Source organism: Caloenas nicobarica, chromosome 16 (genome assembly GCF_036013445.1).
Source record: "Caloenas nicobarica isolate bCalNic1 chromosome 16, bCalNic1.hap1, whole genome shotgun sequence".
Lineage (NCBI taxonomy): Eukaryota > Metazoa > Chordata > Aves > Columbiformes > Columbidae > Caloenas > Caloenas nicobarica.
The window spans coordinates 1,510,797-1,538,730 of record NC_088260.1 but is presented as its reverse complement, the minus strand read 5'-3'; the positions used below and the strand labels follow the sequence as shown (position 1 = coordinate 1,538,730).

The following is a 27,934-nucleotide window of genomic DNA, read 5'->3' as shown; positions in this document are numbered from 1 at the left end:
GCAGTGAGCAGGGCTGGGAATATTCTGGGAAAGTCCAAGTCCCAAGTTTGCTGTTCAGCACAAGAATTCGGCCAGTGGCATCTGTCACCGTGACACAGTTCTGCCAGGGAGAGCCTCCTGCGCCCCCCGCAACAGCCTCCACTGCACCCCCACAAAAGGAGCAGGGCTATTTTCATAAACCACATTAAGCAATGAGTTTTGCGGTTCATAGCTATTTTTGCAGCAAGATTAAAAAAAAATTGTCATTTACTTAGCTTCCCATCACAATTCAACAGATGATTACATGTCAGGACTTTCTTCTTTTCCTTCCTTAATAACTCATTGATGAAAAAGGATGCTTCAGCGGGACAGGCAGCATTATGCAAAACTAGGGCTGATTTAAAACCAAGAAACTACTCCCATTGAAACTCCTTTTTTGATGGTCATGTGAGGTTTCAATTACACACAAATTTATTGCATCATTCATTGCCTTTGAGTGGAAATTTTCAGGATGTGCTGAAAAACCTCCAGTGATTGTAGGCCTCCCTGATGTATTAAATCTCCACCAAGAAAAATACACATTTACGTTGAAAATACAGAATAATCTGTACCTTGTTTATATGTTTTCTCATTTTTTCTTACTCTGAAAATAAATCTAAAGCAGCTGTAGGAAACACTGTCCTGCGCTGCACTGTTCTGCCTGCCTTCTATGGGTGGGAATTGTTTCTTTGATCTTCAGTTCAAAGAGGTTGAGAAGGCTGTTTCTGCCGTCTGCAGAGAATTTCCTTCTGCTTCTACAACATCTCTTGATTAACTCTGTGTTTCTGGAGTGCTCTTGGTACCCATCCAACCAAAGAAATGCTTACACTTTGTGTAACATCTACCGCAGAGTGGCTGAAGTTTGCTCTCAAATCACGCCAGCCGTCTTCTGTGTCCAGCTCACCCGGTGGAGAACATCACCCCGCAGCGCCCGGGAGAGCCGTACCGTGATCAGAGCCCTGCAAACGAGCGTTTGGGGCTACGGCCAAGACCTGATCACGTCCAACGAGTCCTGCAGGCAGCCAAGTTGGCATCCAGTCGCTGGCCGGGGCACGAGGTGCTCTCTCTGCTGGATCCTTCATGACCTGGATGTCCCAGGTCCAATGCCACCAACTGGCGAGATGTGTCCCGTGCCAAGGGACCCGTGGTCTTCAGGACTTGTAGGTTGTGGCCTTTCGCAACACCGCTGTTGTTAACCTAATTGAACGCTGAAAGTAATAGGGAGAGGAGATATTAGCAGCTGCGTTAACTTCTACCCTGGATTCTGTGCACAGCGTTTGCTGGAATTAAATTGCTGTTTGGATTCCAGCGACTCCTCCGGCGTGGTCTAATGAAACCAGTCCCGCCATTCAGCAGTGGCAGCAACTAAACCTGGTTCTAATCCAAACTGCAGTTTTTTCTCCTAATGAATTAATCAGCTGACTATGTGCGTGCGATAGCTCATCAGAGAGGTGTGGAGCAACCTTTGGAAGATTATGGGGTTTGCGTGGCCCAAAGGCTGTTACATCGCAGGAGCGCGCTCCTTGGAGGATTGCGGCACCATATGTGTTGCTCTAATTAATGGGCGTTGTTCCTGGGGCTGTTTGATCTCAGGAAATGACTGTAAAAAATTTGAATACTATAAACCTTTGAAAACTTGGAAGAAAAACTCAAACAGCCAAAAGCAATTTCCCTTTAATCTAGCTTGTGGTGATGGTGATTTTTTTTTTTTTTTTTTTTTAAACGCTTCCACCCTGTTTAATGGTAGCTGCAGAGATAAAGTGAAGTGTCATTTGGAAATTAGTTCTGGATGTTTGCGTTGTAGCTTTATTTTAGTAATCTGGGTCATTAAATTTGTTGAATAGTGTATTTGGATTTTCTTCCCTGGCGTGTGCAAAGCACGGCTGCACCTACAGTATAAAGGGACTTCCAGCAGGAAAGAGAGCTTTCTAAGTTTAGAAATTGGGATATAGCAGCATCCTCTCCATCTGCAGAGGAGCCAGTGGCTGGGGCTAAATCTCTGCTCTTCTCTCCACTTGGTGATGTGTCAGGTAAAACAAGATTCCTGAGCAAAGGGAGTATCAGAAATTCCACAGGATTCAGGCTGTTTTGTTTGGTTTTCCTGTATGTTTATGCAGCACCAAGGAAAAAAAAAAAGTACCCTAATTTTTGGGGGCTAAGCTTTAGAAACATGGTCATTATAATAATACAAGAGCAGGCAGAAGCATGGAACTGGCCTGGGTAGAGTGTTTTTCTGCTTATCCTGATTTCTGTTTTGCTGTTTATCCTGTTTATCCTCTCCTTGTTATCCTGAATGAGTTTGTCGTCTTGTAAATGCCAACCTACAACCCTTAAAAAGAAATCATCAGGAAGAAAACTTGCTGACTGAGACTTTTTTTGCCTGTGGCAGTTGAATAAGCCCATAAGCTTATATAATATTAATATTTGTAAAAGCAAACCTACAGAGCTCATAAATCTTCCATAAAAGAGGGACGCTATCTACATCTATTTTAAAATGAAGCAGGTAAGTAGGTTCTAGGACAAAAGGGTATTGATACAAAGGAGGCGGATAGATGAAAGAAATGAAATTGCCATTTTCATCTGAAAATTAGCTCTGCATAAGTGATAGCAGAGGCTTCCCCACCGCTGGAGCCGGTGTTGTCCTCTGGGTCATCGCTTGTCCCTGGAACCCCCAGTCCCTTGCTGCTGCACAGCAGCATCGCGCCCTGGTGTTCCATTCAAGGGGCTTAAGGAGTAAATAAAACAGTCCAAAACTGAAGCAGGGTTTGTTTGTGGGGAAGGAGAGGACTTCATTAGCATTTTTCCTAACTTTGTGCCTTCTCTAAAAGAAAAAATATTACGTGTGAAACCAGTCTGCAGTATTAGATTCTGCTTATCTATTTTTCAAGGCAAGAAGCAGGCTTTTTCCCCATTGCGCTATGCCACGGCAGTACAAGAAGCCAGACAAGAAAAAATAATACAGCTTATTTTTAGCCAACGATGAGAGCGATCTGTCTCCAAAGACACACATGGAGCAGCTCCGTGGAGGAGCAACATTGCTGAATCACCATGAACATGGTCCCTTTTCAAAGGAAAATTGTGCTTTGAGGCCATTCCTGTTGGACAGGAGCCTTCGCGGGTGGGGATGGAGCCCCCAGTGCGAGCAGACTGGGCCAGTAGATGGGAGAGCAGGGAAGCCCATTGCAAGGATTTGATAGATGAGGAACTGGGGGCCAGAGACACAATGAGGTGATTCCCACAAAAATTGAGCTGGGAGCCCATGCGTCCCAGCCTGAGGCACGTACCCCGGGCCACGACGTGAGTTATGTAGCGTGGCCACACTGGTTCCCAGCTCGTCTTGGAGCTGACACCTGGTCAGATATCGGCTTGGTCTGAATTTTTTGATGAAGCAATTTTTTTTCCTTTTGAAACAGGGCATTACTGAAGCCGAATCTTCTCATGGGATTAGGTCAATTCATTTAGTGCAGCACATTTTTAAGGAAAAGTTTTTATCGTGCCAACTCGGGCAAGAAATATGTTCAGAGAATTTTAGCATCCAGCTTAAAACGCCATTTAAACATTTTAAGCTAATGAGAGTTGGGGAAAAAAGCTTTTTTATTAAAAAGTGGAAATAAGAAGGGAATATGTTGAAGTCATCTCAGTGGAAAATATTTTTGTATTTTTCATTTATGGAAGTTTATAGGTTTAGCTTTTGTCTGAATTAAGTACAAGAAAATATCTGAAAAGCTTTCACAGGGCATGCAGATAATGAGCCAGACAATTCCTGCTGGTCTTTCTCATCTTCAAATCCAGCTGCGTTTTCCCTAATGAAATTTTCTGCCACAGTAAAGGTGGAATGTGAAAGTTCAATATTATGGATCAGCTTTGCTTACAAGGAGAGAGGAAACAAGGCAGAACCCGTACACTGGAAAAGAGATGAATGAGAGTGATATCACAGAGGTCTATAAAATGATGGAGAAGCTGAGCGAGAGATGACGAACACGATGGTCTCGATGAGAAATCCCATTCAGGACAATCAGTGCGTGCAAGGTAGATCAGGTGAAGGACTTTATGTGCCTGTTCCTTCCATCTTCTCTTTAGGGAGCCCCTCACTTGCTCTGGGGTGTCCACTTGTGTTTGTGCCTTTTCTGTCCCTTTGGGTTAAGAAAGAGAAGGTCAGCAGGACCTTTGCTGGGCCTCACGGTGACTTTGCTTTCCTCAGCCTTTTGCTGCCCTCTCCCTCTCCAGAAGGACCTGAGCAAAGCTGAGTTATGTACATCTCCGGTGTAGCATCGGCTCCGCTGTCGTTAGAGGATAAATGACACTGTCTCCGTGGCTGGGGAACAAACCAAATTAAACCCCACCACCCTCAGCAATTGATGGGCTGGCTGCCGAGCTCCGTGTCACAGCTGATTTCTCAGGAACAATCAGGGGCAAATCGTATCTCTAATTTCTGTCACAAATGTTTTTGCTATGCAAAGGGACAAACAGGAGCAGGGAGAAAAGGAGAGCGCGCTCGGCCTGGCCTTCAGCCTGATGGCGAGGGAAGGCTGCGACAGCGCTAACGTGCTCCCAGCGAGGCGGTGGCTGATGGAGCTGCGTTAAGCAACGAGAAGTGGCCAGATAAGCTGCTTTCTCTGGCTATAACAGCACACCGTCTTGCTAAAGTGAGGCAACGGTGAAGGAGAGTGGGAGTGGAAGTGAGTTGCGAGTGATAAACCTGGCAGAGGAGACCGTGCTCGCCGATGGGGAGCAACGCCACGCGTGGGGAGAGCCGCCACAAAGCTCTGTAGGTGTGGAATTGTTTAATTGGGTTTGCCAGAGAGGGGCTGGGGATGCTGTGGTGGCCGAGGTGGCTGCTGCAGGTGGCACCGAGCTGGGAGACGTTCAGACTGTAGCAATAAGCAGGTACCGACTTTTGGCGCTAATCTGACTACAATAAATTCATGGCGTATTGATCGTGGTAGAAGTGTAGATCAATATCCGTCTTCAAGAGGCTCAGTAGATCAATGTTTCCTTGATACAGATAAAGAAAATAGAATTTAGGTGTTTATGGCATTCCCTGCATGTGGTATTATTATTCTTTGCTGATCCTGCTGCCAAGGTAAGGGAGGGGAGCGAGAAAGAAGGTGAAAAAGGATTTAGAAAGATAATTCACCAGACATTTAAAAAGCAGTTGTAAGAAGGAGATTTATGGCATTTTTTTTTCCATCAGTTTCAGGCTGAAAAGAGGAAGAGAAAGATCTTCAAAATGTACTGTCCTTCAAGAGGCAAATTCCCATCAAATATTGGTGTTGGGTTTATCGAGGTGCCCGTGGCAGGGGGATCGCTGGCATGCGGCCGTGCTTGCTCAGCCTTTGGCAGAGGGACGCGTGGCTGTTCCACAGGTTCCCGCTGAGAGTGGAGATACCCACACCTGGCTTGAGATGCTTTGAGGCCAGTGGTGGGGAAATGGTGGGGACAAAGGCATGGAGAGAAAAGCCATTTATTTCTCTTCTTAAATAAATCAGTTGTCCCAGTCAGGGGCTGCAGGTGACCAAGGTTTCAGCTTCACCAGTAAGCCAGTTCTGGCAGTTCTGGTGCTGCTGGGGTGACTGTGACTGCCCAGCATGTGAGGTTAGAGAGGTCCAACTGAGACGAAGTTGGGCAAAACCCAGTGGCTCTGCAGCCTTGGCCGGAGGTCAGATCTCCTCATGGACTCTTTTCCTCCCCTTGCTGGGCTCAGCGCTGGAACAAGTTCCCAGGAAGAGCTGCCAGTGTCCCAGGGGAGAACCAAAGGCGTCTGTGTGACCCTCGGGCTGGGGCTTTGCCGCCACCACTAAAGATGCTCTGCAGTCAGGTGGCAAAATTAGATGTCACCCTTGGAGCGCACAAAGGGTGCCAGATCCCATTACTGAAGTGATGTGTACAGATCCACCCTGACGCGTCTGTTTGTTAGCAGAGACCACGCGGTTTGGTGGGGAAGCCAGGTATAAACATGTAAATGGGAAAAGTATTTCAAAGCGGAGCAGACGGGACCTTCAGAGCATCTTTCCACGCTTTCCTTTCCTTTTCTCATCCCTCTTCTTCCTTGCTTCACAGGACTGGCTGACGAAGTTCGGGTACCTGCCTCCTCCGGATCCCGTCACAGGACAACTGCAGACGCAGGAGGAGCTCACCAAGGCCATCACCGCCATGCAGCGCTTCGGGGGGCTTGAGGCCACGGGGGTCCTAGGTCAGTGGTCCATGAGCCTTCCTCTCCGGTGCAGAGGGATGCAGGGATGGCTCACAGAATCACACAGAATCACAGAATGTTAGGGATTGGAAGGGACCTCAAAAGATCATCTAGTCCAATCCCCCTGCCAGAGCAGGAAAACTTAGGTGAGGTTACACAGGAAGGCGTCCAGGCGGGTTTTGAATGTCTCCAGAGAAGGAGAATCCACAACCCCCCTGGGCAGCCTGTTCCAGTGTTCCATCACCCTCACTGAGAAGAAGTTTCTTCTCACATTTAAGTGGAACCTCTTGTGTTCCAGCTTGAACCCATTACCCCTTGTCTTACTGTTGGTTGTCACCGAGAAGAGCCTAGCTCCATCCTCGTGACACCCACCCTTTATATATTTATAAACATTGATGAGGTCACCCCTCAGTCTCCTCTTCTCCAAGCTAAAGAGCCCCAGCTCCCTCAGCCTTTCCTCATAAGGGAGATGCTCCACTCCCTTCAGCATCTTCGTGGCCCTGCGCTGGACTCTCTCCAGCAGTTCCCTGTCCTTCTTGAACTGAGGGGCCCAGAACTGGACACAATATTCCAGATGAGGTCTCACCAGGGCAGAGTAGAGGGGAAGGAGAACCTCTCTGGACCTACTAACCACCCCCCTTCTAATACACCCCAGGATGCCATTGGCCTTCTTGGCCACAAGGGCACAGTGCTGGCTCATGGTCATCCTGCTGTCCACCAGGACCCCCAGGTCCCTTTCCCCTACACTGCTCTTTGCAGGTCTGGGGAGGAGAGGAGACTTGGTGCCAAGTTGTGGAGTAGCATCATCTCCAGGAAAAGCAAAAGCTCACCCAGGTGTAACATACAGCCCAGTTTGCAGCTGTAAGAGTAATTACATGGCTCAGGTGCTTTGTTGCGTTGTGCTTTCAAGAACCTGAGGCAAGCAATTATTTCACCAGACCCACACACCCTTGGGGTTCCCACTGTGCTTAAAATAGCTCTTGGTGTGCTCAAAAAAAGAAAAAAAAAAAAAAAAAAAAAAAAAAGCAAGGAAAAAAAGACAGAAACTAAGGCTGATAGGTTGTCCTGTTCAAAGCCTAATTGCAGCATCACATCGAGTTGAAGAAAAATCCTGATTAAGCTTCCCAATTTGTATATGTAGATATTCTGGCTTCTTTACCACTGGGGCAGGGGAAGGAAGAAGATGGTGTCATGTCCCCCCAGCGCTGCTGGGTCCTGCTGTGACACACAGAGCCAGGAGGTGCCTGCGGAGCTGGCCAGGGTCTCCTCGGCCTCCAGGGTCTCCTCGGCCTCCAGGGTCTCCTCGGCCTCGCTGAGCCCAGCAGCTCCGGGCCGCCCCTGCCGGCTGACGGCCCGTCACCCGTGGGACAGGGCGCTGGGTGGCTTCTGCCTGGCGTGGCGGCCACATCTGGCTGCGAGGGAACAGTCCAAGGCCAGGCTGAAGTGACACAAATTCCTCGGTGTGGCCGAGGTCACTCCTCTCAATGTCCTCGTTGAGGGCAGGAGAAAGCCAGCATTATGTGCTCCCCTCCCTCCCTGACGGGTGGCCGTGACCTCTTGCCACGTGGCCATCTTGCTTCCGCTGCTCTGGACAGAATTAGCGAGAAGCTGCTAATTACCCAGCTGGTGCGTGTCCATGCCGGGCCCTGGCTGCCCTCCACCGGCCCCAGAGCTGCCGCGGCCTGCGTCCCGTCGCTGGGACTTCCCGCTCTTAATCGAGCATGTGCAATTATTTCTCTTCCGCCTTATCACGAGCTGCAGGAGGCCCAGGAGCAAGGATGGCATTTTAAATGCATTTGCATTTTTAGAGGGAATGTTTGAAACAAGCGTGGGGGGCTGCCCAGGGCAGGTCACAGATACAGGTTTGTGCCTGAAAATAAAGTGTTTAAGTGAAGAGGTAAAGCCAGCATGGAAAATGGGTGAACAAACAACTTGTCTGCCTTTCAGCAGGTGAGAATAGGGGCTTTAAGCTTTCTGTCAGTTTTAAAAATAAAGAAATAATATGAACATTCTCCAAATGAGCTCCTAGCTGAACAGAGACGCAGTTTATTTACATGTGAGTCTCTCTGCTTTGCCAGGGGAATAATGGGAAAATTGATAAGAAAGAGTAAAACAGAATAATTAAAAATTTGTTTTAAAATATAATCAAAGCTGGCCACAGGTGTTTTCCACGCAAGTTTTTGGGATCCATAGTGTCACACAAGAGGTAACCTCCTACATTTTCTCCTGAAGCTGATAAAACTGCCCATTGACACTGAGAGCAGAGCTGGCACCTTCCCCCCGGCCGCGGGATGTCGTCTCCCGTTGCGTCCCGGCAGCCCCCGCGTTGGACGAAGGGCGCTCAGCAGGACCTGCTGCTGCTGGTGGTGCCACGGTGGCATGGGGGACTCAGTGTCCCCTGGGCGTCACCACACGAGATGCTCCAACGTGCTCCCAGGCGCTGCCGTTCGCTCCGCTGCCGCATCCTCAGCGCTCCCCTTCTCCCTGTCCCCCCTGGGATTTCTTGACCTGCTGTTCCCCTGATTTCTATTATTTTTTTCTAACCCCAGACGAAGCCACGCTGGAGCTGATGAAGACCCCTCGCTGCTCTCTGCCCGACCTCGGCGCCGCGGAGACCAGGAGGAAGCGATTCGCTCAGGCTGTCACCAAGTGGAGCAAAAGGAACTTATCTTGGAGGTAGGAATTGCTCCTCCGCTGTTCAAATGGGCTTCATTTTCTCCCTTGAAAAGCATGTGCTACAGCAATTGTTCCTCCAACAACTGCTGAAGAAAGGTGAGGACCACGAGATGTTCATACTACCCTGAAAACACATGTAGATGCTATAATAAGCTTTTCTTTGATTTTTTGACATAGTCCCTAAAATGAGTCCACCTCCCACTGCAGTAACAAATCTCAGCTTGGCTGTTGCTGTTAACATGTGTTGAAACTGTAGCCTTAGCAGGGATTTGGTCCATGTTCCAGCACATCCCCTGAGACCTTATTTTCAGAAAAGATAAACATAATTCAGCTTCAGTAAGAAACAATTTTAGCTAACGGATGGCTTCTTGTAGTGAAGTGACCCATGTTATAAAAGCTCAGCCTGTCCCCCTGTCCACCAGCCCCATCTTCATGGGTAAGAGGAATAAACCGCGATACTGCAGCAAAGGTTGCCATAAAAAGTGGTTTAGGTCTGAGACATTTTTATATGTATGATATAAAAATTCCATCTCCTGACAAACTCATTTCTGCTTTTTATTCTTTGTTCCTTTCCAAAATCTTGGCTTTTGTTCAAGAAAGGGCTGTATTTTATAACTGGTGGTTGTATAAGCCAACAGAAGGCTATAGCATTATAGAAACTCCAATGTAGTATTTACATCTAACACTTGAGATTAAAACAGCTTTTTTGAAACTGCCATGAAAATCTGCCAATAGAAACATAAAGTTTTACACGCTTACCTTTTACGCATTGATTGAAGATTTAAAAAAAACCACAACAAAACACAACAACAAAAAAACCCCAAATACTAGTATGCCATGCATTTAAAAATCAAAGAAAAACCTGAATAATTGCAGGGCTGGAATAAACAGGTAAGCAAAGCTGTATGAAGGGATGGTCTTGGGATAGACATCTGCTCTAACGGGGAAGGGAGCATTTGGCAAACAGAATTTTAAAGGCATGCAGGTTGTTCAGGTTTCTACTTTTTACTCTTAAGTACAGTAAGCCAGTGGGACTGGAGGGGTCAGGGAACAAAAGAGTACAGGCTGCACCCTGCACAGCCCGTGGTGCAGCCTCGGAGCCTCCCAGTGCAGCATCAGACACACTGTGCCTCATCTCCGTGGGAAGTTTCCAGGATATTGTAGCATATAAATCTTCTTTTCATGGGATTTTTTTAAAATTATTGTATTTTTTCTGCACTGTACGCAGGTAGGAGGCTGCTCAGTGAGCCGATGGGGAGGCAGAGGGACAGATTTGGGATGCCCTCTGCTGGCCTCGGTGCGGGGAGCTGCCCGCAGTGAGTTCCTCCTCATGTCTGGAGCCTGGTTTTTCTTCTGCTAATTTTGCTTTATTGCTTCTGGTTATGCTCTACAGAAGGAGAGTTCGCAGCTGGCATATGTGCCTCTTCCTGGGCACCCGCTGGTTCCTTGCAGTCCTGGGAAACGCAGCATTGGGGCCGTGGCTCCTCTGCCGGCTTTCAGCTCCCCAGGGCATGGTGAAGCCGCCAAAGCCCAGCTTTCTAAATTTCCCAGGTCTTTTTCTTGCTCAAATCTCAGCCTGCTGCAGAACTGAGCTGACTTTCATCCATCTTTCGTTAAGGATGAGTCCCTGGTGCCGCTCCATCAAAGCTGCAGTCATTGAGCGGCGATGCTGGGGCCGTGGGGTGCCGGAGCTGGAGCAGACGCAGGCGGCAGGGGAGCGGAGATTCTGCCTGTCACTGCCTGCAATCACTGCGAGCGTCCTGAGCCCCCCGCAGCGGAGCTCTGACACCCCCGGAGCATCTCCATGTGGATGTACAGAGGCCTATAGGGGCTGCACCCGGGGTAACCCCCATGCCACACTCTCTTCCCCGCGACAGACCTGATTTTCGTGCTTTCCTCCTCTGACCGGTGGCGTCCCACCGTGGGGGCTGCCCAGGGTGACGGATGGTGCAAACACTCTCCCGCTTTCCTCTTGTTGCATTGGGGTTTGGCAGCAGTGCCGGGGTAGCCCGGACTGGGGCCATCGGGCCACGGGTGGCCCTGGCCAGTGGGGTAACCCCTGTGCCACGGCAGTGAGCATCCACCTTTTCCACTGTCTCCTCCCTCTCCCGGAAAAATCAATTTGGGTTTATCAGGCAATCCTTAGCCTGCTGTGTTTAGTAGTTATCAGCATTTATTTTATTTCTCTGTGGTTTCAGGGCTGCAGAAGGTAAAGGAGCGCTTTCATTAACCAGCGATTGATTTCTCATACGTCACTTTTGTCTTTCGGAGGACAAAACCCAAAAAGGAACCCAGAAATCAAAATAACCATTGGTGTGGGTGCCCCTCGATAGCAAACGGGCAGATCAGCCCTCTCTGACCTGTACTTATTAACCACCTTGGACCCCAAATCTCTTTGGGCTGGGACAAGCAGAGGGGGCTCAGGGCAGCCCTGTCCCCATCACCATCTCTGTCTGGAGCAGAAAGGTTTTTCTCCAATTACCTACATCGGGCTTATGTCTGAGATTGGAGTTCTGTAAGGAGAGTCTTGGGAGGGACTGACATCCAAGAAGGAGCTCTGCTTTCCGCTGGGTACCTAAGCACCGTTTACTACAAATAATAATAATAAAGGTGGGAGGAAGCTTATTTAGTCCTGTGTGCATGTGTATGTTGTTAGAAATGTGTCTCCTTTTCAGTGGAACTGGGTAACACAGCACTGATGAACATCCTATCGGCATTATAGTCTTCTCCTAATCTCATTGAAAACAATTAGCAGAGCTCTGGCAATCAAATTGAATGCTGAATTGGAAAACCCTGATGGGATTCTCTTGAAAAACAATGGTGGTAATGAATAAAGGATGGGGGATTTTTCACTTACACCTGCAGCATGTTAATAAAATGTGGGTCAGCTCAGAGGTGCAGGACTCTTTATAAGAAGCAAAACAAGTATTGATACTGTTTCTGCCTTAATCTAATGTTTCTGGAATCAGGGGTTGGGATGAATGTTAATAATGTTTATCTCTTTAGACAGGACTTTTTATCCACCCGCCTTTTACAAGGGAGATCAGATTTATTATCCTCATTCTACAGCTAGAAAGGGAGAGGAGAGGAGCTCACGTGGCTGAGTGGGACCTGAGGAGGGAAGAGCTGATAATGTCCCCAGATCTGAGACCGCGGACTAGGCACCAAGATCCTGGAGACAGGTCATAATTCCTGGACTAAACATGGTGTGGTTTACACATATAATGATTTGTTCAGTAGAGATTAAAGCAGCAAAGGGTTTACCGAAGTCCAGAGAAGTGTTGTGGAAGATGAAGCCTTTATTTTATTTTATTTTTTTAACTGTAGAGGTTTACATCCAGCCACAGTCTTTTCTATAAATTAAAAATTGCCTGAAAATTGTCTTTTCTAAACCCATACTCGTACTGTTTGCACCTCTATGCTGTCTTCTTTACAGGTGTGCTTTGTTTGAAGTCCTTTACATATTTGATGCTATGTGTACGCTATTTCATTTAGTTTAGTAGGTAAGGTCTTTCCTTGCCCAGAATAGTTTAGGGATAGTGAAGGCATAGATGTGAGTGACTTTTGCTCATCTGGCTGTGTTGTCTTTTGTCTGATGCACCCATCTCATTCCCACCATCTCTAGGATGGGGCTCCCAAGCTCTTCAGAGAAACTGTTAGTGAGATTTCTGCTTGTTCTTATGAGCCCCTTTTTCTTCTGTCCTGGATTTAATCCTCACTAGTTTTGCGCAGGTCAGGAGGTTGTACCCACCTTGAGCTCCATGTTTCTGAGGACATGGGACATATGTAAATACTTGGGAAGGCAAGAACATCCACCCTCAGTCAGCAAGTCGTTCCTGCTCCACTTTGCTGATCCGCGGTGTCTCCCAGTGCACAAATCACTATTTGTAGGAAGAGCTTGAGTGATGTGATGCGCCCTTCCACACCCGTAATTGCCTCCAGAGGTTTAATCGGGTCATCGCTTCACATCGGTGCTGGGGGCTGGTGTAATACTGCACGATGCTCTCCCAGCTGTATTATGCAGGAGGGCAAGTGAGGTGATCATAATTGTTGCTTCAGCCTTTAAAAATCTGTCAAGCCATGAATATTTCATGAACGTTTGGTTGGTGTGCTGGTACACAAGAAATAAACTATCCATTATTACTGGGGTAGAGCTGGCCAGAAATTTTCCAGCAGAATTGGTTTATGTCAATAATTACTCAGTTAACAACACATTTTCCTAGGACATGTTTATTTTTGTCAAAATTGTCAATGAAAGATTTTCTAAACATACACTTTTAGAAGCCAAGGTGCCTTGTTTCATCTTTATCTTTTTGCCTCCTCTGTTAAATCAACAACATTAGGAATTCTTTTTCAAAGTTGGGTTATACAGGAATCATTGACTCTTCTTCATTCCAGCTCAGACCGAAGGGAGGTTTGAATTGTGCAGCTGCAGGACAAACACCAGCACGCAGCTCGTCCCACCTGGCTTCTCATCCAGGGCAAGGCAGAGCTGGGGCCCAAGGCACGCTGAGAAACCAAAATCGCCCTGCGATGGGTGCGGTGGTGTTGGAAGCCCCTGCTCATCAATGCTTTTTCTACCGAGAAACAAAATAACAGCTTCTCAACTACAGTGCTCCATCAGATAGCCTGGATCCTGCAGGCAATAGGCTGGAGGCTTTTTGAATGTGATTTACATAAAATACATCTTTTCCTCTTCCTCCTTGTTACGGATTGCAGGCTCAGAGACTGCTGGCAGTGTGCTGGTTTCAGAGTATATTTTATACCTCCAGCAGACATGCTGGGAAATAAATGGAGGCAGCAAATCCACACTGGATTTCTCTGTGCGTGTAATAAGAATGAGCAATGACCTGATGTTTGCTGCAGGAAAACTGATGGGCCGGTGTGTGGTGCAAAGGCTTCAGAAGGCAATAATCTTTGCATATTTGGAATGAATAAGTGGTGAGAAAATAGTCATCAATAGCTCTGAAAGGGAGCTTGAAAAACAAATGTGCAGGCTCTGGAAAGGGACTCATGGCGTTGGCATTTCAAGGCTGGCCAAGGGCGGTAGTCCTGGGCATTAACAGCAGTTTGTGCATGAAATGTGGCTCTGAGGTTGAGTGACACCTGGTACAGCAGGATTGGGACGTGTCAAGATTCAAATCCTGGCTGTGTTTCACACACGTGGGATGTTTCATACTCTGGGCAAGACTGGGTCAGCATTTCCAAAGGACTCCAACTCAGTCTCTGAAATCCTCATAGCTCTGGAACTGGTGTGATTTGGAGGTTTAAAGACATCTGTAAAGGGTGTTAGGGCACTTTGGAGGGGCGCTAATTGCTCTGGAGGTGCCATCGAGGCTCTGCGACACGGCAGGCACCTGCAGAGCCTTCCTGCTGGTTCTGAGAAGATCTTTCATGCTACTGACCTATCTTTTTTTTTTTTTTGGCCTCTTTATTTCAGAGTTCGCACCTTCCCAAAAGAGTCCCACCTGGGCCACGACACGGTCCGAGCCCTGATGTACTACGCCCTGAAGGTCTGGAGCGACATCACCCCACTGAATTTCCACGAGGTGGCAGGTAACAACGCCGACATCCAGATAGACTTCTCCAAGGCAGATCACAACGACGGCTATCCCTTCGATGGGCCTGGTGGGACGGTGGCGCACGCTTTCTTCCCTGGAGACCACCACACGGCAGGAGACACCCATTTTGATGATGATGAATATTGGACCTTCCGATCATCGGGTAGGTCAGGGTGGGAGTGCTGCAGCCAAACACAAGGGCTTCCAGTTTCCAGCTTGTGCTCTGGTGCTTACAGTGGTTTAGCTTCTGCTGCACCTTCACCCTGGGCTTGGGGATCCCAACACCTTCTTCTAGTTTCCCCCTCAGCCTTGCTAGTGGAATGATAACAGCCAGTGTTGAGGACCTCCTGTGATCCTGGGACCCTCAATGGCATCTCCGTGTTTCTCCCCGTTGTATCGGCAGCTGCAGATCACCCACCTCAGTCCCGAGCTCTGCTGGGACCTGGCAGGTCGCAGGTTGGGAGTGCGGCTGTTGGAGCTCTTGGCTGGGGACTGCATTCTCTCACTTGGGCATCTTTTGGGTGGCTTCACTGCCATGTGTCCTGGTTTCCTGTTTTAAGCATATTTATAAGCTGCCCTGCCTGGAAAGGGCTCTGTGGTCTGCAGGGATAAAGCTTCCTGTGAACACTGGGTTTTTCCTGCCATCTTGCGTCCATTACCTGGCATCAGGATGGTTACAAGTTAGTTTTATCTTTTTTTTTTTTTCTTTTATTTCATCTCGTCTGGCTAAACCAAGTTTTAATAAGCAGAGGGACGCTCAGAAGCGACTGTTCCTCAGCTGCACGAGCCATCTGTGGGGATCAGGTCCCCAGCCTTCACGTCAGGCGCGTTTTGACAGAGCGTCTCCTCTGCAGGCACCAGCTGCTAATTTACTTGTCACGCCACCGCCTCCGCCAGCCTCCCAGAGGGCTCCTGCTGCCTCAGCTTAATGGTTTTGTTTAGACCTAGTTGTCTGCTCTGAAACCAGCTAATACCTTCTTTCTGCCCACCCCTGTCCTCCGTCCATCCCCGCTGAGTGGTGGTGAGCAGGAGCGTTCACCAGCCGTGCTGGAAGAGACCTGAGGTTAAGGCTAAAGGTCCGGACAGGCTGATTCTTCAAGATTCAACCTGTTCCTCGGTTTATGTCGCTGTGCAACCCCAATCAATGTCTCTTAGGGGAAAGAAGGAAAAGCAGCAGCTCTGCTGTGCAGACAGAGGCAGGCGCTGAGGTCTGGCAACTTGTGAGAGCAGATGTGGTGGGGTGAGGAGTGGGGCTCCTGGTGGAGCTGGTGGTTGGTAATGCTCATGAAACGGGCTCATGGGGGCAGCGGGCTCAGGGCTGGCGGCCCCGCAGGGAGGATCCCTCAAACATTGCCGAGGGACCAGGGGATGAGCCTGACAGTGAGAAAGCTGCCCTCTATCTTGAAGGTCTTGGAGCTATTCAAACTTCATCTTTTATTTATTTCGTTCTCCCTAGTGATTCAAAAATAGCAACTTGGTAGGTAATATAAAAATATCCCCAAGGTTGTCAGTTTGGCATTAAAATGTCAGAAAGCATATGTCTTGTTCTCTCCTAGTGCCGGTGAAAACCAGCACAGGTTATAAACATCTTGGCTGTTTACAGACACTGTAAATAATAGTCATCGAGGAAAAAACAGAATTCAGCAAAGATATTCCCTCCAACACCTCAAGCCCAGTGGAGAGCACAAAGCTCTGTGCAGGATAAGCCATGGCAGCTTCTGCACGACGTCTCCTTTGGCCCCACTGTGGCTCAGGGAACGTGGGGCTCCGAGCTCTGCGGTGACCTCGGCTTTCCAACCTCACCACTTTTTTATTACTATACTTTTATTTCAATTTTGTCTTTATTTCCAGATGCTCATGGGATGGACCTATTTGCTGTAGCCGTCCATGAATTTGGCCACGCCATTGGCTTGACCCACATCTCTGCCATAGAGTCTATCATGAGACCCTACTACCAAGGTCCGGTGGGGGATCCTCTCAAGTATGACCTACCTTATGAGGATAAAGTCCGAATCTGGCAGCTCTATGGTAAGTTTGTGTCCCTCACCCAGCTATAGCCCATTTCTGCCATGGGGCACGCTGGAATAGCTGTTTTCTGGGGTGAATGGAGCTGCTGGAGAGGATGGTGGACCCTCTACTGCTTCTTTGTCTTTACATGTAGGAGTCAGGGAATCTGTGTCCCCCACAGCCAAGCCTGAAGTAAGCAAAGCTGATGACCACCCTGTCCTGCCGGAGCTGCCAGAGAACCGCTCCACTGTCCCGTAAGTCAAGTTCATTTCTTTTCAGTTGTCACTGATGCTCTGGCAAAGGACCTGTAGTAGCGAAGCTCCACTTAAGCATCAATATCTTGTTGCCTGCTCGCTCTGGCTTCACTATTTCCCTCTGGACCGCTTGTCTTGTGGAAAACGCATACGTCTACACGGTGCCCTTTTCTCCTCACCTCTCCTGACCATCTCCTGCGTATGCCATTGCTTTTTTTCCAGCAGTATGTGTGGCCAGCCAGCCCACGCTGAAGTGGTTAAGAGCAGGAACAAGTGATAGCAGCTATTTATCCCTTGGCTTATTTTTAGTATTCAAGGCACATCCAGAAATTCTGTATCATCCTGGAATGTTTTGCATTTTCCCAAGACTCAAAATTTTACTTGTGTAAAGGGAAATTTGTCCCCATCACCCTTAGGTGAACTCATCCTTGCTGAAATTTTAATCAAACTTCCTCTGCAGTATCCTGAATTGTGCAAGCATAACTTAACTACATCTTTCCACGGTGAGCAACTCTCTAATGTACCTGTGGGGGTGAATATTGGAACAAGTGGACCGATAGCCTGACTCCAACGCAGGTCTGAGCTGGCAAGCGGCTGCTTACACTGAGTGTCATCAAGCAACCAGCACGCCCTCGTTAAGGGAAGTTCTGGATCTAGCTCATTAATAAATGTTGGAGTTACCAAATTGTTTTGCTGCCAGGGCAGCAGGACAGGTAAAAGAGGAAGGGACACTGAACAAAAAGGCAGGAGTTCATGGTCACACGTATTTTTGCCGGGTTCCAAGAGCACCCCCAGTGAGAGCAGCAGAGATGGAGCAGGTCACCTCCACCTCCTGGTCTGCCCCGTCTGGGCCATGACCTTGAGGGAGTCACTTCATTTCTCTGTGCCTCATCTGCAAAGAAGGGAAACAGCACTGAAGCGTGAATAACTGGATTAGTCCTACAGTAATGGGACCAAGAAGAATCTAATATTGAAAAAATATCCCTGTGCTGCAGTTGCTTTTCCCACTTCAGCACCTTCTTCACTCTGCTTTGCCCTGCTTGGTGTGATGCCCACAGTACAGAGATGCTGAGCACCTGCTCTTGGTGGAGGTGTCCCGGCTGCCAGGGCTCACAGAAAGGCTGTGAGGGCCCTAAGGGACCCTTTCCCTCAAACATGCTGAATGCCACCAGTTATCTTTCTACCCGTGTAGCTTCTAATGGAGTTTGTTCCCAAGGCTCGGTATGGCTGTGGATGGGGTTCACCTCCATATCTGTCACTTTGTGCCCGAAGAGGGCTCTGGAGCGGGTGCTGCCAGCCCAGTACAACTCTTCTATCAGAAAATTAGATTTATACTTCCCTGTCACCCACAGCAGCTTTTCTGTGCATGTTCCCTGCATCTTCTCCTTGTTCTCCATCAATCATTATTTCTCACGTGGGCTTCGTGATACTTTCGGTCCTTCACGCTCTGTGCCTTTCCCACCCACCTCATTAAAAGCAGCTCAGTATCTCCACTGTGACTTGCCAGGTGGCTCTCGCCACACACCGCATGGCATCACCTCCCTGTGTTTGGCCTCGTCTGCCTCCTGCTCTGCAGCTCCGTCACCTCTCACTGCCATTTCGGAGCTCAGCCTTGGAGCAGCAACATCTCCAGCCACTGGAGTGAGATGCTGCTTGGTTTTATCTCCCCGTGTCCTGGCGCCCGGGGGCAGCGGCTGAGCTGTGCTGTGCCACCAGGAGGGGAAGGCAGCTCTGCCCTCACGCGAGCCAGCAGATGTGGAGCGTGTCCTCGCGTGACCCCCAGCGATGCTCTGCAGTGGCCCAGGGACCACGTCTGACGCAAATCTGGCTCCAGGCTGAGGGCTGCCCAGGCTCGCCCTGGAAATCCCCGTGCACACGTGTCTGGGGTTGAACATGAGGAACAAGTGAATGCAGCCTGTGGTCTTCTGCTGGGGTTTCTGGGGGAGGACGTGATCCGTGGGATGGGGGACACCGGGGGGACACGGCCCCTCGCTGCTCACCTGGGCGTCTCTCCGCAGGCTCAGGCGGGACGTGCCCAACAGATGCAACACGCACTTCGATGCGGTGGCCCAGATCCGGGGAGAGGCTTTTTTTTTCAAGGGTAAGCGCCTGCCACCGGTGGTGTTTGCGTTGGGGTGACAGTGCAGCGCTGCAGCAGCAGGGTGGGGCAGGCTGGGGGGGCCAGGAGGACAAACTGGCTCGGGGTTTGCAGGCGGTGGGTCCCACAGTCCCAGGGGGGTCTCTCACATGGCACTGACTCCTTTTGGCTCAAATCGAAGGGCTCAGACCTTTAATCAACCCAGTAAGGCTGAGAATGGATGATAAAGAAATTTTAACATCAATGCAAATCCTGCCTCCAGTGCAGAAGGAAACCACCAGGCTTGCGCCTCGACTAAAATCTGATATTTGCGCTATCAAAGTCAAAATCTGGGTCAAACCAAGGGTGAGCAGAGCAATAACAGCTCTCCGCTGCTTTTTTCCTGGATGCCTCTGACTTCCCCCCCTTCACCCTCCCTCACACCGCTTGCTGCGTGTTGCTCAAAGATGAGGTGCGTGCGATTGCAGAGCCAGCTGGTTCCGTGCCAGCAAACACCTGCTGGCAGCGTGTCCCCGGGGGGCCCGGCTGTCCACCAGCATCCCACCGGTGCCTTCTCAGCTGTACAGAGCCCGTGGAAGCCGGACTCCATCGGCTTTCTTTCCCATCTTTCCAAGATGGAAAAATGCCGCTGGGCACTTGGCCACCCCAAAGCCACCCAGCAGGATCGGGAGCAGCGTCCGGGTGCGTATGACCCATCTGGGTGTCACAGTGTGTCTCGGGTCACAGCGAAAAATGGCAAAAGAGCTCCAGAGAATTCAATGTTGTGTGTGCCCTTGGGGGAGCACAATACAGAGGCTGTTCCCTTGTGATATCTGTTCAGATGGTGGCTCCATAAAAGCCACCATGAAGATGGAAAAATAAGAGACAAGAACTGGTGTTCAGGATAAATGACTGTCTTTCAGAGCGGGGAAAGAGAGAGGAAAAAAAAAAGAAAGAAAAAGATAAAAAGAAAAATCCATTTCAGTGTCTATTTTTGGATATATTTATTGTGGGCCAAAATGCAAATGTAAAGAGCCCCAGGTCACAGTGGGTGCCAGCTGCTTGGCGGCGTCCGGTGCCCGCATTGCTGCCACCAAACTGTCCTGGGCACCACGGAGCAGGGACGTCGCCTCTTGGGCAGGATTTTAACAACCTCCATCGTGCTGAGCGCCCTCCATCGATGGACATTTTATTCTGGGTGGCCTGGCCGGTTCCCCAGCCAAGAGCAGCCGCGGAGACACCAGGACTGGGACTCCCCAGGGTTCCCAGGCTTGTCGTACTGAACTCTGCACACTTCAAAACCACCGCTGGCTTTGATTTAGGCGCCTTGCTACAGACTCATGAAGTTTTAAAATGACTTTGGCCTGTGTGTGTGTCTGCACGGTGCGTGCGGGAGTCTCGCCAGCGGCAGCCGAAGTACGGAGAGCGTGGTACACAGCTGGGATCAAAACCACCTGGTATTAAAGAAAGTAATTGCCTCAACCCATCATCCAGATAAAACAAGACGCTCGGGACAGCAGGACTAGACACTTGGTTTTCGTCCCGCTCAGTCTGCCAGCTCTGCGGGTGGTTTTAAATCAAGCTTTTTAAACAAACATGGGGCTGAGATTTTTTTTTTTTTTTTTCAATTATATTTCTGCATGCTAATGGCAGCAATTTCCCCACGGATCTGGCTTCGGCTGATGATGGTCGCAGCGCTTTGGCGAGCAGGCTTGGCCGTGAGAGAACACGAGCATGGGCAGACTGGGGTCACTGCGTTAAGAATTTCTTGCTGCTTAATTGCTGCTTTTTTTTTTTTTTTGCTTTTTCCTAAAGCTTACAAAAAAAAAGAAAAACCACACCAACAGCTCAGGCTCTGCCTGACTTTGAGGGTAGATTTAAAGCTTGCTTGTGCACTTGCACACCCACTGAGCCCATCGCTGCCAAAGGGTTGAAATGGCAAAAGCGCAGGTGCTTCCCCCCAACTCAACTGAGCCCAGGGCACTCCAGAGTTCAGACACTTACCTACTGAAAAAGGAACCATGGTGAGCTGTATTTCTTGTTGAAAAAGTGAAAATCTGGCTTTGTCTAGCGCCTGGCTAATTAGAGATGCAGAGATCATCTTTATTTAATTACATGTGTTTCCATTGATGTACAATGGCCACCAAATCTGAATACTTTTTTTTTTTTAATGTTCTTAAAAAGAATCTGTAATTATGGCAATTCCTACCACATTTGAATGCATTATTCATTCATGGTTTTCAGTCACAGCAAATATGCAAACTGGAGCAGAAGAACAAGAATATGATATAAATCCTTATAATTAGAATAAAACCTCCTCTCTGCAGATGTTTAAGTGTTAGAGTTTTGCCTCCTGCATTATTAGGCTAAGATCCAATTTCCATAAAATTTTAAAAGGTGGTGTCACAATCTGCCGGCTCTGGAGAAAGGGCTGAGTGTCATGAATACAAATCTGAAGATGCATCTTTGGTTTCTGTTGCTTTTCCACCCTTGGGAATCCATGCAAGAGCAGATGTAAATAACACGCAATAATTTCTAGCAGGCAGTAACAAATATGAGACCAAGTGGAGAGCTGGCTCTTGGACATCTTGCTCCGGCTCAGATCTCACTGTGTGGAGCACTTTGGGGAAAACACGGCGTGAAATGTGCTGCAAAAACTCAGGCTGAGAATCCCTGAGACAGTGCAGAGAGTCGGGTTTTGAGTTGCCCCTAAAATCATTAAGACTTCTTGGGAAATCCCACATAAGGCTCCTTCGGCAGGAGAAAGTTTGGCATCCTCCCCACAGAGAACAAACCTGTTTCCTTTGCCATTACCTAAAATATTCCAGAAATACCCCGAGCCCCGCTCTGTCCTAGCTGGGCCGGTGTTGCTGCAGGTGCTGGCAGCGCGTTTGTCACAGCACCGCGACGGTCAGCACCGCGGGACCCAGGCTTCCCCTGCGCCTCTAGACACTACCAAACTCCTTAATTGTGCCTCTTCCCACCTCCATCCCTTCCATATTTATTACTATAGCTTCCTCCTCCTCTATTTTCTTAGTCTCTTTCTTCATTTTAAAAAAACCCTCTAATATTTCTGTGTTTTATCAGAACTTCACACCCATTTCTAAACACAAAAGCAGCCGGTGTGCAGGGAGCTGCGGGACAGGAGGAATAAGGACGTTTCCTGGGAGGCTCTCGCTAAAGGCTGCTGGTGCCTGCTGTACAGGGTGTTTCAAACACATGGACCCAATTTCAGCAAGACTGAACCGGTAATTGGGTCCGTGTTTTTGGAACACCCTGTGGCTTCAGCCACTCCTGGTCCCGCCGGCTCCAGGGGTCCCACGCAGCGCAGGGAGATGAAAGGCTCGCACCAGGAGTAAAACAGCTCCAGTGTGGTGTCCGGAGGGTTATTTTGATTCCCCAAAAAAAGGGGATTTTTTCTAACAACTGCCAGGAATAGAAAGCACTAGCAGCTGCTGCTGGGGAGCAGGACGCCGGTAACTCCCATCTCACGCTTTGCTCCCCGCTGCTGCCGTGCGCCCGGCGCTCGCTCCCCGGCGCCGGTTGCAGTGTGGTTCAGTAATGTCCAGTCTGTTCCTCCAGGCAAGTACTTCTGGAGACTGACTCGCAATAAGCACTTGGTCTCCCTCCAGCCGGCTCAGATCCACCGTTTCTGGCGGGGTTTGCCGCTCAACCTGGACAGCCTGGACGCGGTCTACGAGAGAACCAGCGACCACAAGATCGTCTTCTTCAAAGGTGAGAGCAAACCCGGTGCTGGAGGCAGCACGTGTGTGTCCCTGGTGTAGAGCCCAGTGCCAAGGGATTTTGGCAGCGGTTTGACCTCTTCTGCAGGTGGGAGATACCGGAGCAGCCGTTGGGCATCTCCCAGGGAGGGCAGGGAAAAGCAGCAGTGGTGTTCCCAGAAAATGAGGGAAATGTCATTGAGGAAAAACTTCAGCCATACAAAACTGAAACCTTCATTCTTCAAAAATGAAATAAAAGTAGGAACCACTCATGCACACACTTTGTGGGGTTTGTGTTCCTTCTTTGGCCTTCTCTCTTTTCAGTATTTGTTGCTGAGAAGTGAAAAAGCTGCAGATGGGACAAAAATGAAAACCTGTAGAGCCTGGCTTTGCTAATTATATTTGTTACTATTTTTTTTCTCAAAAATAAGTGTTATAATCCTCTATTTTTTTAAGAAACATCTCACAAGTTTCTTTCAAAAGAGCTGGAGGAAAAAGACTAGCTTGTGGTTCCTCCACAAATGTTCAAGTCCCCCACAAACCATCTGTCCATGCTGGTTAGGTGTTACCCATGTGCTAAAAGTCACCCAAGTCCCCAGCAGGCACTGGCTCTTGTTTTGGAAAGTTTGTGCACTTGAAGAACTAAATACATCTCAGCACTCTGTGCTCCCCAGCCGGAAATTGCTTTTTGTCTCCCAACCATTCTGCTCCGAGCATGGTGCAATTATTGGGTTTAGAAATGCTGAACCAAGCGCTTCTGAAAGCAGAAATTCGGGGTTGATTCTTCCAGCAAGGTTGCAGGAATGGGTTGTGTCCGTGCAAGCCTCTGCGCTTGCAGAAGCGTTTCCAATTGCAGCCAAAGCCCGTCCAGGCTGCCCGTGCGCTGAGCTCCGCCGAGCCCCAGAACTGCAGGCAAAAGGCTCTGCCGTGTGTTTCCAGCCCCCTCGAGCAGCCAGATGTGCTCTGCCTTTCCAGTCATCTGCAAGGAATGGGGCCACTGGCTAAATTTGGCTCGTGAGGCCAAAATTACAGCTGTGCCACATCTGGGGTCTTGCCCCTGCCAGGCACAGTGCTCCGTGGTCACGCATGATGTGTGTGTTAGGCCTGCCTAGCTCCTGAGATTAAACTTGAGATTTTCTTGCCAGCTATAAAATACTGTCTCGTTCTCTCCCTCCAGCGCTGTTTTATTGATCCCTGGACAGAAACCAAAGCACACAAATTACCCCGGCCTCTAAGGTCCTGCTGCTGATACATGGGCTGGTGCTTAAGTGCCTCTTCGGGTTTTCTAGAAAACCAAGGCAGAAAAAAGCCTCCTGTTTAAAACAGGTTGTGTGATACCCAGAAGGACACTGCAGGTTCCCAAAGAGACGTTGTACAAACAGGAGGACTGTGCCCCTGGTTAGAGGATTGCGTAGGAATTGAGAGATCTGGGTTCGTTTTCTTGTTCTGCCACAGAGCTGGGGCCAGTTGTGTTGTGCTCCGTTTTTGTCTGAAAAACAAAACAAAGCAAGCCCACCACATTGAGAGCGCTCTCCCGCCCGGGCAGGGCCGGAGCAGGGGCTGGGGGTGGCCGTGTAGGGCACTTGAAGAGCAGTGAGCAGCTGTTCGCAGACTGAGGTTCCCCGCGGGGCTGCTGCCTCCCGGGCCCCATCCGGAGCTCACTCCTGAGGATCATCACGGGAACAGATAATGAAACATCAGCTCGTCTGCAGGGAAATGCCAGTTTCAGCTGGGAAACAAATGTGGTTTCGTTCTGTGCTTCTTTCCTTTCCACAGGAGACAGATACTGGATCTTCAAGGACAATAACGTGGAGGAAGGGTACCCACGGCCCATCTCAGACTTCGGTCTGCCGCCGGGAGGAATCGACGCCGCTTTCTCCTGGGCCCACAATGACAAGACTTATTTCTTTAAGGACAATCTCTACTGGCGCTACGACGACCACGAGCGGAGGATGGATCCCGGGTACCCCTCAGAGACCATCCCATGGAAGGGAATACCAAGTCCTTTAGATGATGCCATGAGGTGGTCGGATGGTGAGTCCGTATGCCAGCTCAGAAAAAAAAAAATAAAAATAAATAAATCAGTGCTTCATTTTCACTGGAGTTGTAGCTCCTTCTGCCGTGTCTGCCGTCAGAAAGTGCTGAGCCCCAGAGGGGATGACAGTTCCTGGAGTCTGAAAGCCGATGAGGGAGGTGGCTCCAGCCAGAGCTCCCTGCGCTGCTCCATAAAAGACTTTGTAATTTCAAGCAGGCAACAAAAATATCCTGGGGGCCCATAAATTTGATATTATTAAAAGAACACAGTCAATGTTGCTTTGCAGTGATTTTTATCCTAATATGTGGTGGTTTGCTCCTCACTGACTTTGTTGTAATTGGATTTTTAGCCAGATATATAAGGCTGTGGAGAGAAAATATTTTTAAAGGAGATGCTTTTCCCAGTTTTCTGGTTGTAGCATGGAGGGTGTTGGTCTCTCCTCCCAAGTAACAAGTGATAGGATAGGAGGAAACGGCCTCAAGTTGCGCCAGGGGAGGTTGAGGTTGGAGCTGGGGAACAATTTCTTCCCCAAAGGGCTGTGGGGCATTGGAACAGGCTGCCCAGGGCAGTGCTGGAGTCACCATCCCTGGAGGGGTTGGACAGACGGACATGAGGTTCTCAGGGACATGGGGCAGTGCCAGGCGTGGGTTAACAGTTGGACTCGATCTTGACGGTTTCTTCCAACCAAAATGATTCTGTGATTCTATGATTTTAAGTGCTCCCGTGCCCTTTCCACTGGGAGGGCGCCCATCACCGCTCATCTTGCCTTTGGATTTTGGTCTCTTCGCAGGTGCAAGTTACTTCTTCAGGGGCAAGGAGTACTGGAAAGTGCTGGACAGTGAGCTGGAAGCGCAGCCTGGCTACCCACAGTCCATCGCCAGGGACTGGCTGGTGTGCAGCGACATGCAGTCCGACTCCCCCGCCGCGGCCGGGAGCAGCAGGACCGGGGCGCGCTCCAAACCGGGCCAGCACGACCAGAGCCGCTCCGAAAACGGCTACGAGGTGTGTTCCTGCACCTCGGGCTCCCCGGGGCTCGGACTGCCGGCCAGCCTGGTGCTGGCGAGCGCGTGGACAGCGCTGGCGAGCGCAGCCCGGTGACAGCCCACCCCGCACAGACAGCCCGCAGTGCTCCCGGCGGGGCAGGCGGATGCCATCCCGCCACGCTAACTGCTGCGAGCAGAAAAACATTCCTAGGAACACGCCGATGAAGGGTTTGAATTCTCCATGAGAAATGAACGGTGATTTGGGGTTTTTTGCTTTTTGGTTTTTTTCTTTTTAATTTTAGTTTAAAGGTCTAATAACAGATTTTGAGTTCTGCACCTTCTTATTCCCCTATCTGGTTAAAGATGAGAGCAGCCTAACATTGAATTTAGAAATATTCCACAGAGATGTGTTGCTTTGGGTGTGTAAACACAGGAGGGGAGAGGTACTGTGGTTGAATGGGAACAGAAGAGATGCTGCTGAGACAGACGGCAGCATCCCGAGGAAAGGCAGGCCGGCTATAGGCGGGAGGCGGTAGTTATATGCTGACACAATGTACACATCCTATTGGATGTACTAGGTAGAAAGAAGCTTTGACTCCACTAAGATTAACTGCAAGGTGGTCATTTTACTGTCAAACCTGCTGTGGTCACAGATGTCTCGGTAACCTGTATCAGTTTCTACGGGGCAGAAACACCTTTGCCTTGCAGAAGGCAGTGCAGCTTATCTTTGTATCCGAGTCATTTGAATTTAACAGTTTCTCTAATAAACCGTGGCTGCCTACACAGAGATGTCCCCGTCCTCTGCCAGCCCAAGGCTGCCACCTGCAGCCAGGCGCTGGGGAGCAGCCTCACGTCTGCGGAGGAGCAGCCACCCGTGCTGAGCTGCAGTTCCACCCGTGCCGAGCTGCAGTTCCACCCGTGCCGAGCTGCAGTTCCACCCGTGCCGAGCTGCAGTTCCACCCGTGCCGAGCTGCAGTTCCACCCGTGCCGAGCTGCAGTTCCACCCGTGCCGAGCTGCAGTTCCACCCGTGCCGAGCTGCAGTTCCACCCGTGCCGAGCTGCAGTTCCACCCGCAGCCCAGCCCGATCCCTGCACACGAACTCCTGCTCTCGTTTTACGTTTGGGGAGGGACGAAGACGTGTGGCGTTCATTTGTGGTCTGTCATACCTGGCTGCGTTGAGGGTGGGCTGGAGGGGGAGGGATGCTGCGGAGTCAGCCTCCAACTCTTGATACCTCTGCCAGGAGTTTGGAGCAACAGAAGCAAGGTCAAGCACCAGATTAGGATGTCCCTGTTTTGTGTTTTGTTTGGTTTTGGGGGGGGTTTTGGTGTTCGTTTGTTTGTTGTGGGTTTTTTTCTTTTTTTTTTTTTTTCCTCACTTCTAATCCATTTTCTGTGGTATAATTTGCACATCTGAGAGTTCTTGAAAGGGGTGAGCGAGAACCTGTGCTAGGAGCTGCGGTAGCGATGCGGGGAGGCCAGGCTGCTGTTGTCAGGAGGTGTGAGGGCAGGACAGGGCAGCCGCTGCCAGGACACGCTGTTCCTCTGCCCTGACTCTGTACAGCTCCTGCAAAACGCCTCTCGCTGCCTGTGCCAGGGCCGGCTCCGGGGGGGCGGCAGCGGGGCCGGAGCCGCGGGCAGTGTCACCGTGTCACCATGTCACCGTGTCACCCTGTCACCGTGGGACCTGTGGCTGCTCCTCCGGCCCCACTGGCAGCCAGGGCGCAAAGCCCTCCATGGCGAAGGAGGACAAGCAGGAGCAGCACACGGTTGTGTCCTGATAGAAAAAAAGGAGTCACCTTGGGTTTCCCTTTCTGCTGTTTGCATTTTTAAATAGTCCCAATCGTTCACAGGGTGCGGCTATTTTCAGGACAATGTGCTACAGTGTGATTTGATGGGGCATGATTCAATGGAAACCTCCCATTAAATCATTAAATATCCTTTAAAAACAACTACAAACCAAAAAATCTCACGTGTAGCAGCTCCCTCTGCTGAGTGGAGCTGCCTCTGGCGTTCTCACTGCACTGGTCTTGCTCTGCTCAAAGCATCTCCCCAGCCACGTTGCCATCATGGGAGATGGGATTTTCCTTCAGTTCACATCGCTTTTTTTCTTCTCTGCTCTCGAATCAAGAAGACGTGGCTTTTAGTCCTTGCTGGGGTGACACTGCATGAATGTCACCGTATTATAGATTGCTTTTTTTTTTTTTTTTAATGTCTTCCTTCTCAAAAGAACTATCCCGAAGCTGCCCCTGAAGGATCAGAGGCGGCAGGGTCATGGCTGGCACCGCTTCCACAGCTTCTCCAGCCCAGCCACGAGCCTGCTGTGGTGACAAGGACTGGTGGCCCCACAGCCATGCCGATGTGGTCACGGTGGTGCTGACACCCCCGCTAATGGGACATCAAGTTCAAT

General features: G+C 49.7%; 1 protein-coding gene across 1 annotated transcript in view; it reads left to right on the top strand.

Annotated features, from left to right (window-relative positions):
* Window positions 1–26,260, top strand: part of MMP17 (matrix metallopeptidase 17) — a 55,249-nt gene extending 28,989 nt beyond the window's left edge. The window contains exons 2-10 of the mRNA XM_065646516.1: window positions 6,079–6,211; window positions 8,761–8,887; window positions 14,328–14,611; window positions 16,300–16,476; window positions 16,610–16,709; window positions 18,728–18,810; window positions 22,369–22,521; window positions 24,285–24,542; window positions 25,334–26,260. Coding sequence (XP_065502588.1) covers window positions 6,079–6,211; window positions 8,761–8,887; window positions 14,328–14,611; window positions 16,300–16,476; window positions 16,610–16,709; window positions 18,728–18,810; window positions 22,369–22,521; window positions 24,285–24,542; window positions 25,334–25,641 — 1,623 coding nt within the window. The 3' untranslated portion in view covers window positions 25,642–26,260. The remainder of the gene's footprint in view (window positions 1–6,078; window positions 6,212–8,760; window positions 8,888–14,327; window positions 14,612–16,299; window positions 16,477–16,609; window positions 16,710–18,727; window positions 18,811–22,368; window positions 22,522–24,284; window positions 24,543–25,333) is intronic.
* Window positions 26,261–27,934: the final 1,674 nt, after the last annotated feature.